Below are 17,488 nucleotides of genomic sequence, written 5' to 3' on the forward strand. Positions count from 1 at the left end.
AGGGTGACCCAGGGCCTGATGCACGGGGCACCAATGTCCCCACCTCCAGGAGCCGCCAGAGGAAACCTACCCCCTCCACAGGAGACGGAGCACTCAGACCGCACGATGGCCCATGTGTAGCTGGGCTGAGCGATGGGTTTCTTCTCAGCACCCAACCGGGGCACTGAGTATTCCCAGGAAATGCCTGGGTTTCTTCCCTGGAACAGGAGCTACGAAAGAAGAAGGAGGAAAATAAAATTAATTAAAGGGAAATGAATAGCTACACACTGATTAGTTGCTTTAAACCACTTAAAACATGGATGGAATCAACGAGAAGTTGGATAGAATGGTAAAACAGACCCCTCCTTTGAAATGAACATGAGCTTCCTAACAGGGATAAGACTTCAAGTAGACTCAAACACAACTAGGAAAATTAAACATTCCACTCTGCTGCCTACAGTGTAATGTATTACTCTGTACAAATTTTCAAGTGTCTGCAGGACATCGAGGGCATGTCCCTTGATGCTTCTTTGGGATTCCCTGTGGGTCCTCTTCATTGCAGTGAGCCAGAAAATGATACTGAAAAAGGAGTCTCACTTCCTCCAGGGTCGGAGATGACCAGGACACTGAGGTAAACATGGCCAGGCCCACGCCTGGACAGTCAGGTGGAAGCACTCCCTGCCCCGCGAAGCTCAGGGACTTCTACGTGCTGGCAAGGGCCCTTTAGTCCAGGAGGGACAGGTTTCATTAGCAAAGCAGCTTACTCAGGCCCAGTGAGTGGTGCCTGGTGATGGAATTGGATCTGGATCGTGCACTTCCTACCTGAGACCTAATCGTAGCCCTCAACATAGACCAGACCCTTGCATCTCAGTAAGCAGAGATGTTGGAAACCTCATCTTTCATTTGCTGACACAAATTCCACATTTTTGCTCCCCTTGACATTAAATGTGGATAGAGACCCTTGCCCCTGCCTCAGTGCCCTGGAGTCTCTTTCTCTCCCTGAGGACACAGCAGGGGTCCTAGCTGGTGCAGGTGTATGGGACAGGAGCAAGCTGCAGCAGGTGGTCACGTTGAACGAGGGTCAGAGATGCTCTCCAGACCCTCTTCCATGGAGAGCAGCTTCCCGAGAACCCCATTTTTTTTCCACCTTGAATTATCTGTCTTTTGTGGAGGTCATTAAAGTTAAAAGCTTAAATGATGGGAGAGAAAGAGCAAGCAAAGAATCCAGGATGAGGACCTGTACAGTGGGCAGAAGGCCGGGGGCTGGGGAGATGGAGGTGGCCTGTGGAGACGCAGCAGCACCCTGGGCCATGCCCAGACCTCCTGGGGAAGCACCTCCCAGGCCGACAAAGAGGAGGGGATGGGGCTGCCAGGCCAGAGAGTGGGTAGGGGCATCTGGTTAGCAACCACCTCCACGGTGAGGTGTGGGTTCACAGGCAACTTCTGAACCCAGAGCTCTTCCTGAACTTCACAGAAACATGAAACGGGCGGAATCTAGTACATCCACAGTGTGTGCTGCCCTCTGCCTGGGCCTCTGGGGTACATGTGGTTGCCAGAAGAAGCCTGATGGTATCAAGTGACTACACGCTCATGGCGGAAAAGGCAAGGGCTTGGTCAGGAGGAGACCCACATGCACACCAGGCCAGTGCGACAGCCCAGGTGTGGCCAGTGAGGGTCAATGCTGTGACACTGGCAGGTCACATAGCACATGGCAGCAGAAGGCTGATGTCTCCAAACATAGGCATCGCAAGCTCCCCACTCCCAGAATGGGCTCTTCTCACAGCCACTGAATATACAGGAGAGAAGTGGAGATTTATAAAAATCAACGGATAAAGACCAAAGATGGAATCGTGTGTTCCCCTCATCACACACCAAGAAAAGACAGGAGGCAAAAGCCAGTCTACAGCCCCTGCAGCTGCACATGAATCACTCTTAACTGCACATTCTGCCCCATAGTTACAAGTAGGCCAACTGCTGTGACCTATGAACACACCCAGTGACCACCAAGCCCGAGCCCCCAAACCACCAGGCTGCTCTACCTCCACCATCAGCGTTTCGTTGGTTGGTCCGGCAGCGGTCAGGCTCTCGGGCTCCTTGTAGGACCGCCTGTAGCGGAAGGTAGTGCCTGCAAATTCGTATCGTCCGGGCCAGTCCACAGTCCAGTGTCCGTTCAGGTAGTACCTCTTGAGGGCGTTGCGCACACAGATGTAGGAGGTGGATGTGTTCATTTCATAGATGCGAATGCTCCGGGCTCCAGGAGGAAGGGTGACCACGTGGTAATACTCTGCATGACCAAAGAGGACAGGGCATCTTACTAGTGCAGCTTCTCCACAGACTTCAGAACCCACTAGGACCCGTAGAAGATCTGTGTCAGCCATCAAATGGAACTCGATTTGGAAATTGATACACAATGTTTTCATGGAGTGAGCAGGGCTCCTGTGATTTTCACCCTCCTAAGAACCCTACTTAAACTCAAGTAGACTAGCAACCACTTCTCATCAACACCAAAGGCTTGAGAAGCAAGCTGTTGGCACTCTGAGCGCCTGCTGTTTTCACTCTGCCTCCCTCCTCCCCCCGGGAGCTCCTCCAATCCCTCTTGCTGGAGACCTGCAAGCAGAGCTGGGACACTCACGGTTGGTGTGGTGGTGTGTGGTGTAGACGCCTCTGTGGGTCGTGCAGTCTGAGTTATTTCCCTTGCACACCCCGCAGGAGTCCTCAGCAGCATCAGATCCAAGGATGTTGTCACAGCCCACTCTCTGGAGGACCCACCAGGTCACATGTCATTCATGAAAGAAAGGATGATACAAGCAATACCATCATTAGTCTCATGCAAGCAACCTCTTCGCCAGCGTAGGTGAAAATCTCACCAACACTGGGTAGTTAACAAATATTTGTTGGATACCCAATATGTGCACAGCGAGAGAGACTATGGCTCTACTCTTGAGAAACCTTAAGTTGTGAAACGCTACAGTGCTGCTCCCCAGCAGGAGTACCTTGAGCCCAAATCAGACCTTGGGTGTTCATGTTGGAAACGTGGGTGAGTTTCAGACCCATAAAGACCTTGGCACAATGACAAACAATGGTCCACGTGAGCTCCACTGGAATGCACCCGTGTGCTTCTGAGCTGCCAGGTGCCGTGGCAGAAATGACAGCTGCCACGAGGAAATTCTCCCCTGTGATCGATTAGAAAGGGTGTATGTGTGCAGTGCCTTGGAATTTCAGGAGCTCTATTTTCTATGATGCTTATTTCTTTTATCCTACCAAGGAAAATAGGATCTACATGTTTTTAAAAATCCAAATAACTATAGCCCACAATTGCTTGAAATCCCTGGGGTCAGATTTCAGAACTCAGAGTGTGAACTTTGGAAAGGTGAAGGGTGCCACATCTGAGATGCACATGGGAGACCCAGCAAGGCCTGGGGAGCACCCCACACCTAACACATTAATGTCTCCACCACAAAGTCATTACACTGAGTGGGATAAAAACGGAAAATTGACATTCACACATTAGTTCAGGGCAGATTTTGCCACCAAACAAGTACAGGTCCTAAAGCCCTTTCACGGTTCTTTGGATTTCAGCTTTCTAGCTTTTTAGATGTCAGAGTTACAAACAAAGGATTGTGACACTATAGGTATTTCATGTTTAAGTTTGCTTAATAAGTAATTAAAATAATGGCATATTGAACAAATCAACTAATAATTAGACAAAATTGAGCATTTTGCAGAAGAAAGAGGTTCCTGGAACACCCCATCTGCTCTTCCTGCCTCTGGAAGGATTTCCCCAAGGACCTCCGTGGGGGACCTGCACAGCCCGGAGTGAGGCTTGGACTCCACAGGATATGCATACCAAATGACCTTCATGGGTGCTAGATGGGGTCTGGCCAGCAGCACTTCCACTTTATTGGTAACAGAATCCTTTCCACCCTTATCTCTGTGAATGACAAGTCCCCCGCTAGCTGTTCCCCTGGCTGCCACCTCCTCCCACCTGTCTCCCCCTTCCCTTTCCTTCTGCCCTCCCCTGCGGAGCCTGGGTTGCTGCACCTTGAAGAAACCACTGTCCTGCAGGAGCTGCTGCACGGCCCCAACTTCCCTGCTGTCCACGTCCCCACTGACTGTCCCACTACTGCCCAGACCTGCCACCTCTTCCTACAGCTCCACTGTCCCCAATCCGCCTCAGCCAGGCTTGAGGATGGAAATGCCAATCTTCATCCTGGCAGGCAGTTCCCTGGAGAAACATTGCTCCCTGTCCCCTTCCTCAGTGTCCCCCCAGCCCTGACGACTACACCAGCTCCCGTCCACCCCGGCTTTCTGACATTACCTGGCTGCCCACTCAGCGACCCTCTACCACTCTCCTCTCAGACCTGGCTGGGATGCGGATGCCCCCTCCTCCTGGCCCCCCGGATGTCTCAGACAGACCCACATCTAAGAAGGGAAGGCTCCCCCTCTCCAGCTCTGCTCACTCCTCCGTGATCACTGGCTGTGACTGGGAGGGAGGGGCTCCTCTTCCAGGGCCTCTCTAGCCCCCAGCATGCCTGCCTCAAAGCGGACTGTCTGGAGACATTTGTTGAATGAATAAGCAATCATCATTACCTCACATATCCCATCTACACAAACATTACGGCTATCCTCCGAGCATGGAGTCCCATCTTTCACTTTATTTGACAAAGAAAAGAAGAAATCAAATCCTTCTGCGATACAGTAGAGTTTGCATAAGTCCTGATCTTAAAAAGAAATACACACACAAACACAAATAAGAGAGATACTTAAGCTCGGATCATTTTGCTCTGAATTTCAGATAGATCTCGATTTCCCCTTAAAATACCTCCCACAGTGACACATGGCAATAACATTTTCCCACGGTGGCCTCCTTGGCCTTTACTTTTTCTTTACACTTTTTGGGGTTATTTCTAGGCTGCACTATTCTCTTTCACTCCAGGGTTCCCTACTGTCCCTGTTCTTTACACAGTGGTTGGCACATAGTAGGCATTCAATAAATATTTGTTGACTTAACTCTGACATTATGTTTCACCACACAACTCTCTACTCTTTCAGGAGTGCATAAAGGCCACTGCCATGTGTAGCATGTGCAAAACTCTTACAAATAAAATGTAATAAAATAATTAAGAGAGCCATCAAACTTCTTAACACACTTGATGAAATATATACAGTTTTTAAACATAAAAGGGATCACTTTTAATAGAATTCTCCAGAAAGCAACAATTTCTACAAAGGTAATGGGTTCTCAAGAATAGTGACTGGTGTATAGAGAATATAGGAAGTTCACGTCTGGCCCCAGGAATCCACTTCAAGGTCTTGTGGCTGATCTAGTTAACATGGCTTTTGTAAAAGCCTTTATCTCTGTGTTCTCTTTCTGATAAGGAAGGAACAGTTGGGGATGAAAGCTGTCCACCTTGGCAATTTCCATAGGCCCAAGACTCATCCACAGGTCATTTCCCTCCTGATCAGGGTAAGTGGCCCCACAGAATGATTTCAAGAATCAAATTTAGTGTGTGCTTCCAGCGGTGACTAATTTATGACTTGGTATGTGCTTCCATGAGTAACTGATTTATTCACTGAAGGCTAGCAAAATCACGAGTAGCACACACATTTCTGACCCCTATTTCAAAGTTCATTCCTCTGGTCTCTCCTGACCTTGGCTGGCTCCTCCTCCTGCCTGGCCTCATTCGTGCAGGGTGTGGGGAAGAGCACAACCAAAGGTGTCATGTAGGAGTGGCCTGCCATCTCCCACCCTGCATTTACTGCCCCCGCGCACTGCCTCCCAGTCACAATGAATCAATGACTGGGAACCCCAGGTGGGAAATCCCAATGCATGTGTTTCCCAGGGTCTCCGTGTCTGTCTGGACAGTGTTCCCATTTCAAAGAATGAGGTGACTAACTGTGCTTTAGGTTTCTCCCAACTACGCCACTTGAGCTACACTTCCTGAATATAGTACATTTGAAAATTATCTAATGTTCTAAAATCTCCTACAGTTTTTCTTCCATTCTTTAATAATTCTAAATATTCAATGGGTTATATGTTTCTAATAACATTGCCATCAAATACTGGGACTCATATTTTTTAAAATTGATTCATTTTTAATATACCATCAGCTTTGAATTTCTTATTATTTCTTTAACAAATTTCCTTGCATTATGCCCCTGCTCTCTGTCTGGCCTATGGATTGCTGACCACACAGCTGGCCACATGTGGATGAGATGCCAAGGTGGTGGGACAGGCCAAACTACACCAGCCCTCATTAGAGTGAGCAGCGGAGCCGACCCCACAGGGCGGCGTTAACGTGGCTTGGCAACCGCGCTGCCAGTCACACAATTGGAAAGCAAAGGTCACAAAGCCAGGGCTGTGCCCAAGGGCGGGCTCGGGCTTACCTGCCACCTGGGTGTAAGGCTTCCACTTGTAGTGCCAGCCCCGGAAGCGCTGGCTGTTGTACGCGGCACACTGGGCGGCGCGGAAGTCCACGCTGTCCTGGGGACATGGCTGACTGTTGCAGAGCTTCACGGTGCGGGTCGGGCCCTCACAAAACTTCCCTCCGTGCGATGGTCTGGAATGTGAAGCCCCCAGTTAGGAACCTCCCATTTGAGAAGCTGCTCCACGTCCCGTCCCCCCCGGGGGGAGCCGCTCAGGAGGGGCGGCTTTCCCAGGGACAACTGGGACTGCTGGTCCAGGGCTTTGCTCTCCTGACCCTGCTCCTTCCCACGGCCAGCCTCTCTGTGACAAGGCAGCATGCCAGGGCCCAGTGAAGAGCACCACCGGCCCCGGGGCAGGTGCGAGCAACCTGGGAGCCAGGGCCTGAGAGGACAGTGGACAGGTCATACCCGCCTCAGGCTTCGCGGACAGGAGGAGCAGAAGAGTACGGCCACTGGGGTCTTCAACCAGGAGCAAGAGGAGGATTTGAAACTATCCCATGTGGGAAGTGCCTCTCTCTGCCTATCTTCTACCCAAGTCCATGGTTAAATCTCTTGTTGTAAAGGTGAAGGCATTTGATGGAAAACCAATATTTCTTTTTCTTTGTTTTATCTTTTTGCATGGAAGAGTTGTTCTTAGGGCTTCTTATTCCCTCGGGTTCTACATATTTCTCTTACAATTTAGCTGTTTAAGCAGACCCTTAGCATTTCAAGTACCTGTGGTTAAATCCCAATTTCTGAGTCTGTTGCTTTTTGCTAGGGTCAGGGAGTTATCGGCATCTGACATTGTCTCAGAGATACTCATTTAAGCAATTCTTGAGTAAAATGCTTTTTGTGCTCAGTGTCTTGTACAACGTCATGCAAAGTACATAGTCAGTGTTTCCGAGCGTGGGCACCGGCAGGCTGTTGGGAGGGCCCATGGATCGAGGGACGTACCTGGGATTGGTGCAGAGGCGGTCTCTGTGAGACACTCCTCCCCCGCAGGTCCTGGAGCAGGGGGACCAGGAGGACCAGTCCGACCAATGTCCATGGGTGGGCCTGGGGCCTTCGTCACCATACTTCACACACTGTCCTCCGCGGCACCACTAAACATTTTAAAAATACATAAATAAATAATTCATGTGAGTCACGGGTGAGCAAGTGGATCGTCCCACTGCTATGTATTGGCAAATTGCGTATTTGTAAAATGCACACACGCTAACATCCCCACTTGCAAGTGGACGCTCAGAACAACAGTGCTGCTGCTTCTCCCTCTCATCCCTAGGGAGAGCACACCCCGGGAAGACACGGAGAAGACCAAACATCCGAGTCCTGGAACTTAAGAGGGAGTTGTGCTCTGTGGACATTCAGTCCACCTATTCATCTTCTGAGGCACTGAACTCTGACCTCTCCTGCAACAGGTGCTTTTCATAGCACCTGCTCAGAAGAGTCAGTCTCAGGTGCAAAGTGCAGCTGGAGGCCCCAGGGGCTCAGCACCTTGTCACTCCTGTGACACTCTGTGCTGTCACTGCAATGCACCTGGGCCTGGAACCTCAGGCTTGTTCATGAGGGCATGTTAGAGGTCATCCAGCTTTCCACAGAGATGACACGATTCCTGTGGAATCCCACCTGTCCCCACTTGGGCCAGAGATTCTAGCTGCTCCTTCCCAAGAGAAGTGCTCATGGTTTTCAGTTCACATTGAAATTGACGAGATGACATTGCCTCTGTGGAGCAGCGAGGCCACACTCCTCCTGACCCCCCGAGTTCAGCAGCACTGTCCCCACGGAGGAGGGAAGGAAGACGGCTGTGCCTGGCCCTGGGCTGCATGGAGCCAGCAGAGCCGGAGGGCAGGGGAGGCGCAGTCACTGCAAGATTAATATCACAGGTAGCAAAGTCACTCCAAGATTAGAGCCTGCAGCTCCAGACTGAGAGAAGAGTGCTCCTTCTGTAAGAGGAAGATAACACCACTCCATCACTGATTCATGCACCAGGTTAAAACTCAGCACACCAGTGGTATCAGAGCATCCGTGACACAGGAGTGGCAAGTTCAAGTGGTTCCATTTAAAATTACTTCAAAAATAAAAACTATTCTTAAACCCGTAATTAATTTCGAAAGCTTTAACCATCTGACTATTTGATTTTTCTATATAAGTAAAAAACAAAAACAAAACCTCTGTCTCCCATCAGTGCTTGTCCACATCCCAGGTGGCAGAACAAACCCTGCCAGTTCCTCAGCTCAGTGACAATCCTGCAGCTGGGCACTGGGCACTTTGTGAGTCGGGAAGAGAGACGGAGAGGAGAGAAGGGAGAGGAGAGGAGGGGAGGGGAGGGGAGGGGAGGGGAGTGAGGCCCTGGAAGGAGGAGGAGACAGCAGTGTCCTGTGTGTCTGTTGCTATTAGTGCTTATCTTTTCTGTTTTTTTTTTTTTTTAAATCACCTGGTTGTAGGTTTCTAATAAAAAAGACAGCAAATATGAAAGGAAAAATCAACAACTTGAGTCAGTTGAAAAATGTTTTCAGAAACATCTGTCCAGTCTGAAGGTGCAGAGAGGACTGGTGCTCCTGAAGGAAGGCCTATTATAAATACATGGAGTGCAACCCGTTCCAATTAGGATCCTGCTCTTGTGGTTGTACATGATGTGTGGACTTATACTGGTCATGTATTCATAGATGAGCGTAGGAAAGTGATGTCTCGTTCATTCCCCTTTGTCTAATCCAATGAACTTCTATGCTTCTGCTCCCTACCCTCCCTTGTTATGAGTTAGCATCCACATATCACAGAGAATATTTGGTCTTTGGTTTGGGGGGACTGGCTTATTTAACTTAGCATGATAGTCTCCAGTTCTATCCATTTATCGGCAAATGTCGTAATTTCATTCTTCTTTATAGCTGAGTGATATTCCATTGTGTATCTGTACCATTGTGTATCTTCACCCATGCATCTGTTGAAGAGCACCTAGATTGGTTCCACAGCTTAGCTATTGTGCACTGAATGCTATAAACACTGATGTAGCTGTGTCACTGTAGTATGCTGATTTGAAGTCCTTTGGGCATAGGTCGAGGAGCGGGATAACTGGGTCAAATGGTGGTTCCATTCCAAGTTTTCCAAGGTCTCTCCATACTGCTTTCCAGAGTGGTTGTGCTAATTTGCAGTTTCATCATTTGACTTGCTTCTAGGCACTCATTGTAAAATATACTCTTATCTGTTAAATGATACATGAAGCTATTCATTGCAATTTTTTTTAATAATAAAAGGTTGGAAACAACCTAAATGTCCATCAGGGCTTAGTTTAACTATAATAACATTCATATAAGGAATCACTTTTCAGCTTAAAATAGAACAAGAGTGCTTTTTATGTATACATATAGAATGATATATATATATATATTACATATTTATCTATATAAATATATATGCAACATTTATTGTTACTTGTACTCTTTTTTAAAAATATTTATTTTTTAGTTTTAGGTGGACACAACATCTTTATTTTTTCATTTTTACGTGGTGCTGAGAATCGAACCCAGTGCTTCACGCATGCTAGGCGAGTACGCTACCACTTGAGCCACATCCCCAGCCCATTACTTGTACTCTTGATAATTGCCATTCTGACAGGAATGAGATGGAATCTCAATGTGGTTTTGATTTTCATTTCTCTAATTGCTAGAGATGTTGAATATTTTTAAAAAATATTTTTGCGAGGGTACCAGGGATTGAACCTAGGGGCACTCAATCACTGAGCCACATTCCCAGCTCTATTTTGTATTTTATTTAGAGACAGAGTCTCACTGAATTGCTTAGTGCCTTGCTTTTGCTGAGGATGGCTTTGAACTCATGATCTTCCTGCCTCCGCCTCCAGAGCCACTAGGATCACAGGCACGTGCCACCACACCCGGCTCATATTTTTTTGACCATTTGTATATCTTCTATGAAGTCCCTGTTCAGTCCCTTTGCCCATGTATTGACTGGGTTACTTAAAACCCTGACTTTTTAAAAAGGAAAGTTTCAAGGACCTCACAAGCACAGTACACGGCACGGACCCCCGGGTACTGGCATCCAGCTCAGCACGTATGCACTCAGGGGCAGTCCTGTCTAACCTGAACACTGTCCACATTTTCCTCCCCCAAAGCTGACCCCCAGACTTTGTACCACTTCTTTAAAAGTATTTCATTACATGTCTTAAAAATCAAAGACTTTAAAAAAATGTGGACACATTGTAAAGAAACTTACAGCGATCACTTAGTGTCATCAAATATTCAGTCGGCGCTCACTCTTGCATTCATACCTGTGTTCTTCACTGACGTGAAAGAACTGCAATGAAGCAGACCCCTCCAGGGCACGGGCACAGGTGCCCTGCCTCACCACATGTCCTCCCTCCATCATCTCTCCTGCCTCCATCCACCTGTCTCCTGCGTTAGGATCTTGCTGGCTGCATCTTCAGGAGGCCTCCATCTCCAGGGTGCCACCAAACACGACCCTTTGTCCCCTGGGCTTGCTGCATTGAGACAGCTGGGCCTAGGGGGTTGCCCAGGGTGTAGACTCACACACAGAGGGCTGTACGTGCGTGTGCATAGGTCGAGGAGTGGGATAACTGGGTCAATGCCTGGAACCCCGTGTCGAGGTGCCTCAGTGTCTCAGGGGTCCTGGGGCTGCCTGCTGACCACGAAGGTCCCCAGCATCTTCCCATGTGTGAGTCTAACAGCCATTTTACTAGTTGGATCAGACATTAAGACAAAATATCCTTCATCAGTTTGATGCTTGGCCCCTGAGGCTGAGTTCACACAGGAAAACAGGATGCTCTCTCCCTGTGATTATGGTCATGGTAAAGCCACCCACTAGAATTATCATCAGTTTACATCTTTTCATTTCACTTTTGTTTGTTAGGGGTTATCTTCACAAATTTCAAAATCACCTAGAATGTTTCAAGCTTTTCAACGTATGGGTTTATCCTTTTATTTTAAAATATAAGTTAATGATTATATAGAATAGTTTTTTTTTCTCTCTTTCTCATTCGCTCGGTCTTTGATAATGACAGCATGCTACATAAAGCTTTTCTGCCCTGCTTCTGCATTTGAGAAAGTGTTCTGCAGATCATTCCACAGAAGGACGCAGTCATCTTACCACTCTTTTCAAAGCTACATAATTCCCCGTCATGTTTGTTTCGAGAAAATTCACTCCTGATGGACATCTGTATATTTCCAGGCTTTTGCTATGATAACTAGAGCTGCAGTTCATTTTTCTGAAAATGCATCTTTTCCTATTCCTGTCAGACATCCTTAAATGACTATTCTAGTTTTAAAAATTGTCTTTTAAAAACCCTTTTAGAGAATCTGACAAGAAAACATCATCCCATGGGGTTGGGAGAGGATGCTCAGGTACAGGCGCTCCACAGTTGTGAGTACTGCTCACCTGTCATGATTACCTGCTACCTAGCACTCAGGTCAATTACCCCGTGTCCGGGCAATCAGAATTCCAAGACTGCAGGATCCCATCAGAGCCATATTCTTTCAAGAAACAAGAACAATTTTTATGACGCGGTTTTTACTAGGGATTCATTGAGCTGCCGATGTCACTAGGTGAACTTAGCTCCAGATCTCACCCCTGTGAGGGTGCTGGCCCTGGCCCAGGGAGCTAGCCTCTTTCTCTGTGCCTCCTCAGTCACTCTCAAGGCTTAGCACCCTTCTCCAACAATCTAAGACCTCCCTGTCTGCAGCCACATTTAAACACGCTTAGGATGTGCTGCAGCTTGGAATTTAAGCCCAACAGATCAGTGATACATTTAGGCAACATTTCTCTTTCATATCTGTTAGTAAAACTAAAAAGACCACAAACATAAAACATGAAAATGTCTGCAGTAAAAAATCGATTTTCATATATTTCTATCTTCATCGATAATTTTTACATTCTAAAAAGGCAACCAGGTTAAATCAAAAACATTAAAATATTATTCTTACTTGCTAACTTATTCTTTTAATTTATTTTGTTTTATTATTTTTTTGTGGTACCGGGGGTCAAACCCAGAGCCTCCACGTTCTGGTCCAGCTCTCTACCATCGAGCCACAGCCCAGCACAACCAGTTTACTCTTAAAATTTAATGACATACTTGTCCCTGCTTGCCACCAGGTAATAGACTTGCTATCTTATTTGTTTCTTCATTTTTCTGAATCAAAGCTCTGCATCTTTACCCACAGCCAGCAACAGGTCAAAATGCTTTACTGCAAGGTCCGCAGACTGAAGCTCAGAGGCTTAGACAACACAGATGCTGGCTCTTTGCTGTCTAAGTGGGGTCAGTGGTGAATGTTTCCCTTATTAAATGGACTCAGTCACCAGGTCTTGCCTGACTTCTCTGTTAATTTTGGAAAGCTCATCAATAATATTCCCACAAAAGTGAGAAATATCCATATAATAAACCACAGCTCTTGGCAGGGGTGCAGGCAGACACAGGGGTATGAGGAACGCTGGGTTAGAACAGGCAAACGAAACAGGAGGAGAGTTGTGTGCGTTGGGGAAGTGAGAGCTGTGCACGTTGTCCCGCCGACCGCAGCTTCTTACCATGTCCTGCCCGCACAGGGTGCCCTCTGCCGCCGGCATGAACTTCGTCTCACATTTCCTTCCTATGCGATGGCACCACAGGGCTTTACAGATGTCCTAAACAGAATAAACGAGGTCATCAGTGTGGCCAATGGTCCATACACTTGCGATAAAATGTCAGTGAAAAGTCTACAGGAAAAACAACATTCTCCATTAAAAACGGATGTGTATCCTGCAGCAGAGCACGTGGTGGACGAACCTGTGTTTGGAATTTCTTCTTCAGAATTCCATCTCTGAATCTGTGTTTATTTGGATTTACCCAGTATAAATTTAACAACATTATATTCTCCAAGTTAAAAGGAAAAAATATGCTTGAACCAAATATTGTAGAAAACTACAAGACAATTACAATTTTTTTAAAAAGCCAACAAAAACAATTTATGATTTATTCTTTTCCACTTCAATTTCCACTAACCTCTTGAAATTGGGATTATAATTTTTAAATTAAAGATGATTAGGAAACTTGTTGATCCATCCTTCCTTCTATCATCCATACATTCACACCCACCCATCATCCATTCATCATCCATTCATCACCCACCCATCATCCACCCATCATCCACCCATCACCCACCCATCACCCTTCCATCACCCATCCATCATCCACCCATCATCCACCCATCACCCTTCCATCACCCATCCATCATCCACCCACCATCCACCCATCCATCCCTCCAACATCCCCAAAGCTTTGGTGAAAACTTTGAATACATGAAGCATCTCACTAGACACAAGGTTCTGTAATGAACAGGACCCAGACTCACAGTCTTGAACTTGGTCTCAAAGGAGTGAAGAGAACCTACTGCACAGGGAGGGAGAGGTGCCTCAACTGGGGAGGGACAGGAAGTAGGCTGAGCCTGCAGAGCCGCAGAAGGCTTGCCTGGAGTCTCTGAAAAGCCGCCCTTCTTCATTGTCCCTTGGTGCTGGGGATCAAACCCAAGGTCTCACACGTGCTAGTCGAGTGCTCCACCACTGACGCAGCCCCGACACAGTTCTTGAGCTGGGGCCCTGTACCAGGAGGCAGGGGACACTCAGAGAAGAAGGGCGTGTGTAGGAAGCACTCAGGATGAAGAGGGTGTGGAGGAAGAACACCCAGTGGCCGTCCTGCGTAAAACAAGGGCTGGGATACGTGAAGGACGACAGGCGTCCCAAATGGAAAGAATTATTTTTTACTTCATATCATTTGATTCCAAAGGAACATTTAGTGACAGGCAAAGTAGGACCTGTGATATGACGGAAGCTTCTGGAATGCTGGTGGGAGCTCTGGCACAAGGTGATGAAACATTTCTGAAGCTGTGTGCAATTTTACAGGAAATGGAGTGGCTGCAAGCGCCAGGCCCCGTTACTATGGAGAAAACGCAGGCAGCGAAGCTGGGCTGAGAAGACGCCCCGCGGCCCCGGTCCACACTCCAGTAGCACCGACAGCGTCTTGGCACTGTGTAAGGCGGCTTGAGAAGGGCGTTGTTTTTAATGATCCATTTTAACTTTACTGTCGTGAAACTTGTTCTGAAGTCCCCTTACACTTGTTTATGCACCACACATTAAGAAGTTAGGTATTTATTAAAGACACAGCTTTGTCTTTTTTCTGCCTGTATCTCCTCAATAAAAAAATAACTCTGGAACTTGGAATCTTTACAAGTGAGCTTTCAGTGTTTTGATTCAGAAATCAGTTGCTTTTATTCTGAGCCATTCATAAAAAATCTCACATGGTCACAATCACTGTGCCATTAAGTGCCATTTTCTTGTGAATCCCCAGGATCTTTAAGTACTCCTGGGACAAATGTGTCACATTGGTGGCTGGCACTTTGTTTGGCTCAGGTCCTTCTCAGAGGGGGACAAAGAGCTCTACAGCTGCTCTGTGAGAGCCGCGGCCCAGAGAGCGGCAGCAGGTGGCACAATTGCACTGGACTGGTGGCCCACAGAGGCCTCTGGGTGGAGGGGACATAGAGGTCTACTGATGCAGGACGCTGGGTCTGAACATGGAAGAAGAGAGTGCAGTGAACAGAGGCGGACAAGGAAGCTGCTGGTGTGCTGGGTCAGGTGGGAGATGGCCACAGGGGTCCAGCACAGAAGTGGGCATCCCACAGAAATAGAACTGGTGTGGATTAGGAGGACTGGATTGGGGCAGCCAGGGCCTTGTGTCCTCACTGTGTGTATGAGGGTCGCCAGTCACCAACATGTCCAGAGGCTGGATGTAGTGGGCACAGGGAGCATGCCCGGCTTGGGGCCTGGACCTAACAGCTGCTAAACCACTGCTCGCTCTCTGCACTCCTAAGGGCTTGAGGGTGTTCCAGCAAGTCACAGTTCTCATCCTGCCATCACAGCGCCACTCATCCTGCCATCACAGTGCCACTCAGTGGTTGCTGTGACTGCAGGACTAGGGGGCTCATTCCCAGGGCCCAAGACTACTCAAGATGATGCAAGGTAAATGGTACAAATTATTCTAGTATGTTCGTGGTCACTACGTGGTGCAGTGCTGGGTACCTAACAGGCTGTCAGAAAATGCTTTCTCAACAAGTCGAACATGTACTTGGTTGTTCCTGTACAAACAAGTGACAGTATGAGCAGGAAAAGTTTTAGTATATGATGAAGTTAATGATGATCAGTGAACTGAAGGAAGGACTGGACCGTAAGATGATATAGCTCCCATCCAAGGTGATTCCAGAACATTCTTAATGTTTTAGTTTTTGGAAGCATTATGCAGAATAAAGAAACAGGGTGGCAGATACTATCACAGGTAACAGTTTCAAACTCAGCTAAGTGTAAAGCCTTCAAATGCAGGATACTGTGCCAGCTCACCACCAGAGCAGGGACATCCCTAGCTCTCCTGCACCCTGGCTCAGACCCTCTGTGCACTTCAGCCTCAGCCTGGGACCCACTCAGTGCCCAATTCCAGTGTTCAGGCAGGAAAACATTTTACATGAGACACACTTGTCATATCAAACAATCCATGTCCCTGTTCAACATTAGCAATAGCACTCGAGACCTTGGCATCCTACAGATTTAATTGTCTGCCATAAAAAATATGGCGCTTCGTCTGGACACCCCAGTAAATGCTGTAGTATCACAAAGAGTTAAGTGAGGAAATGAAAATTAAACCACAACTAAACAACCCCAAGCCCTTTGCTCTAACATCTACCACACTGACTTGACTTCTAAGTTGTGGACATAACCTACAATGACGGTGTTAAAGCATCACTACTGCATGCCGTGGTGGCCTCAGGGAACTAAGAGTCCTCTTGGAGTAAGGATCCTGTTAAATCACAGTTCTAGTATCCAGGCAGCAGTAATGTGAGACTTGCTGCATGGGGTGGGGGAGCTCCTAACTTAGCCACAGGACCCAGCACACTGAGGAGATCTGATTTCAAGTAATTCTAGCTAGTTATATTTCAGACAGCAGGCCACGGAGCTATGTTGATGGAGCACAGTAGTAATGGTAAAGACCCAATGTTTGTGACACTAGTGCTTAACGTGGCAGAAAAGAGCCAAACCCTGTGTGGAGAGGGTCTCCTGCAACCTTCTCTGCAGCTTTAGGGAGGGTGCTCGCTCATGACTCGACCTGTGACTTCAGAGCTTTGTTTACAAAGACCAATTTCAGTAATAACGACGTGACTAAGCTGAACACAAAGCATAACACCCCAAACCAGCATTTCAGATGGCTGAGTTGAAGACTTGAGGAGGCCTTCAGCACAGTTGTCTCATCTCCTTAGACAGCCTGTATGGCACTCGGAAGATACAAATGACACCATGGTCAGATGTGCAATGCCCTGTAACATGTTCCACCCGGTGGGCTGCTCCTATTGCTAATTCCCATCATCACTCTGCATCCGTAGGTAGACAGAGAAATCCGTTGTCACACATGTGTGTGAAATTACACCCAAGAATGTAGACACACACACACACACACACACACACAAATTCTAGGGGAACTTATTCCATAGGAAGAGGCCTTAGGATTATGGGGTAAAGACAATGATAGCAATTTGAATCTGAGATCTATAGGAAAACATAAACACATAATGATAAATATATAAGGAAATATAAAATATAGTCATTTCTTGTCTTAATGTTATAAAACTATTTTAAACAAAAAATATGATATTGCACCACGTGGCTTATAACATGAATATGCATCGAAGTAAATGTGGCAGTGATGGATAAAGTGTGGGCAGTAGGGATCTTCACACTACAGACAGCATGGACAGCTGCACATGGACTGACGTGTGGTGAGAATCCTTTACCACACACCAAGAGGCTGTGCAGACTCTTGTTAAGAGGTTACTGCACACAGTAACCTCCAGAGCAGCCAAACACTAGCACTAGAAAGTGGAGCCAAAAAGCAAGTAGAGGTTAACCGACAGAATCTATAACAAGTAATTTCTTCCACAAGGCAGAACATAGGAATCACAAAAGAAAAAGAAATGAAATAAAAAGCAAAGAGCAAAATGGCAGATTTAACTTCCCTATATCAATAATTACATTAAACAGAACAATTAAACATTCTAATGAAAGGTCA

The 17,488-nt window shown here is 47.1% G+C and overlaps 1 protein-coding gene across 1 annotated transcript in view; it reads right to left on the reverse strand.

The window, feature by feature from the left end:
- The window catches only part of Adamts16 (ADAM metallopeptidase with thrombospondin type 1 motif 16), a 122,601-nt gene that overhangs the window by 50,898 nt on the left and 54,215 nt on the right, over positions 1-17,488 (reverse strand). Inside the window, exons 11-17 of the mRNA XM_027943926.2 lie at positions 12,934-13,029; positions 7,339-7,487; positions 6,367-6,539; positions 4,570-4,700; positions 2,612-2,735; positions 2,019-2,263; positions 71-209 (exon numbers count right to left, since the gene is read on the reverse strand). Coding sequence (XP_027799727.2) covers positions 71-209; positions 2,019-2,263; positions 2,612-2,735; positions 4,570-4,700; positions 6,367-6,539; positions 7,339-7,487; positions 12,934-13,029 — 1,057 coding nt within the window. The remainder of the gene's footprint in view (positions 1-70; positions 210-2,018; positions 2,264-2,611; positions 2,736-4,569; positions 4,701-6,366; positions 6,540-7,338; positions 7,488-12,933; positions 13,030-17,488) is intronic.

This window comes from Marmota flaviventris, chromosome 5 (assembly GCF_047511675.1).
Source record: "Marmota flaviventris isolate mMarFla1 chromosome 5, mMarFla1.hap1, whole genome shotgun sequence".
Lineage (NCBI taxonomy): Eukaryota > Metazoa > Chordata > Mammalia > Rodentia > Sciuridae > Marmota > Marmota flaviventris.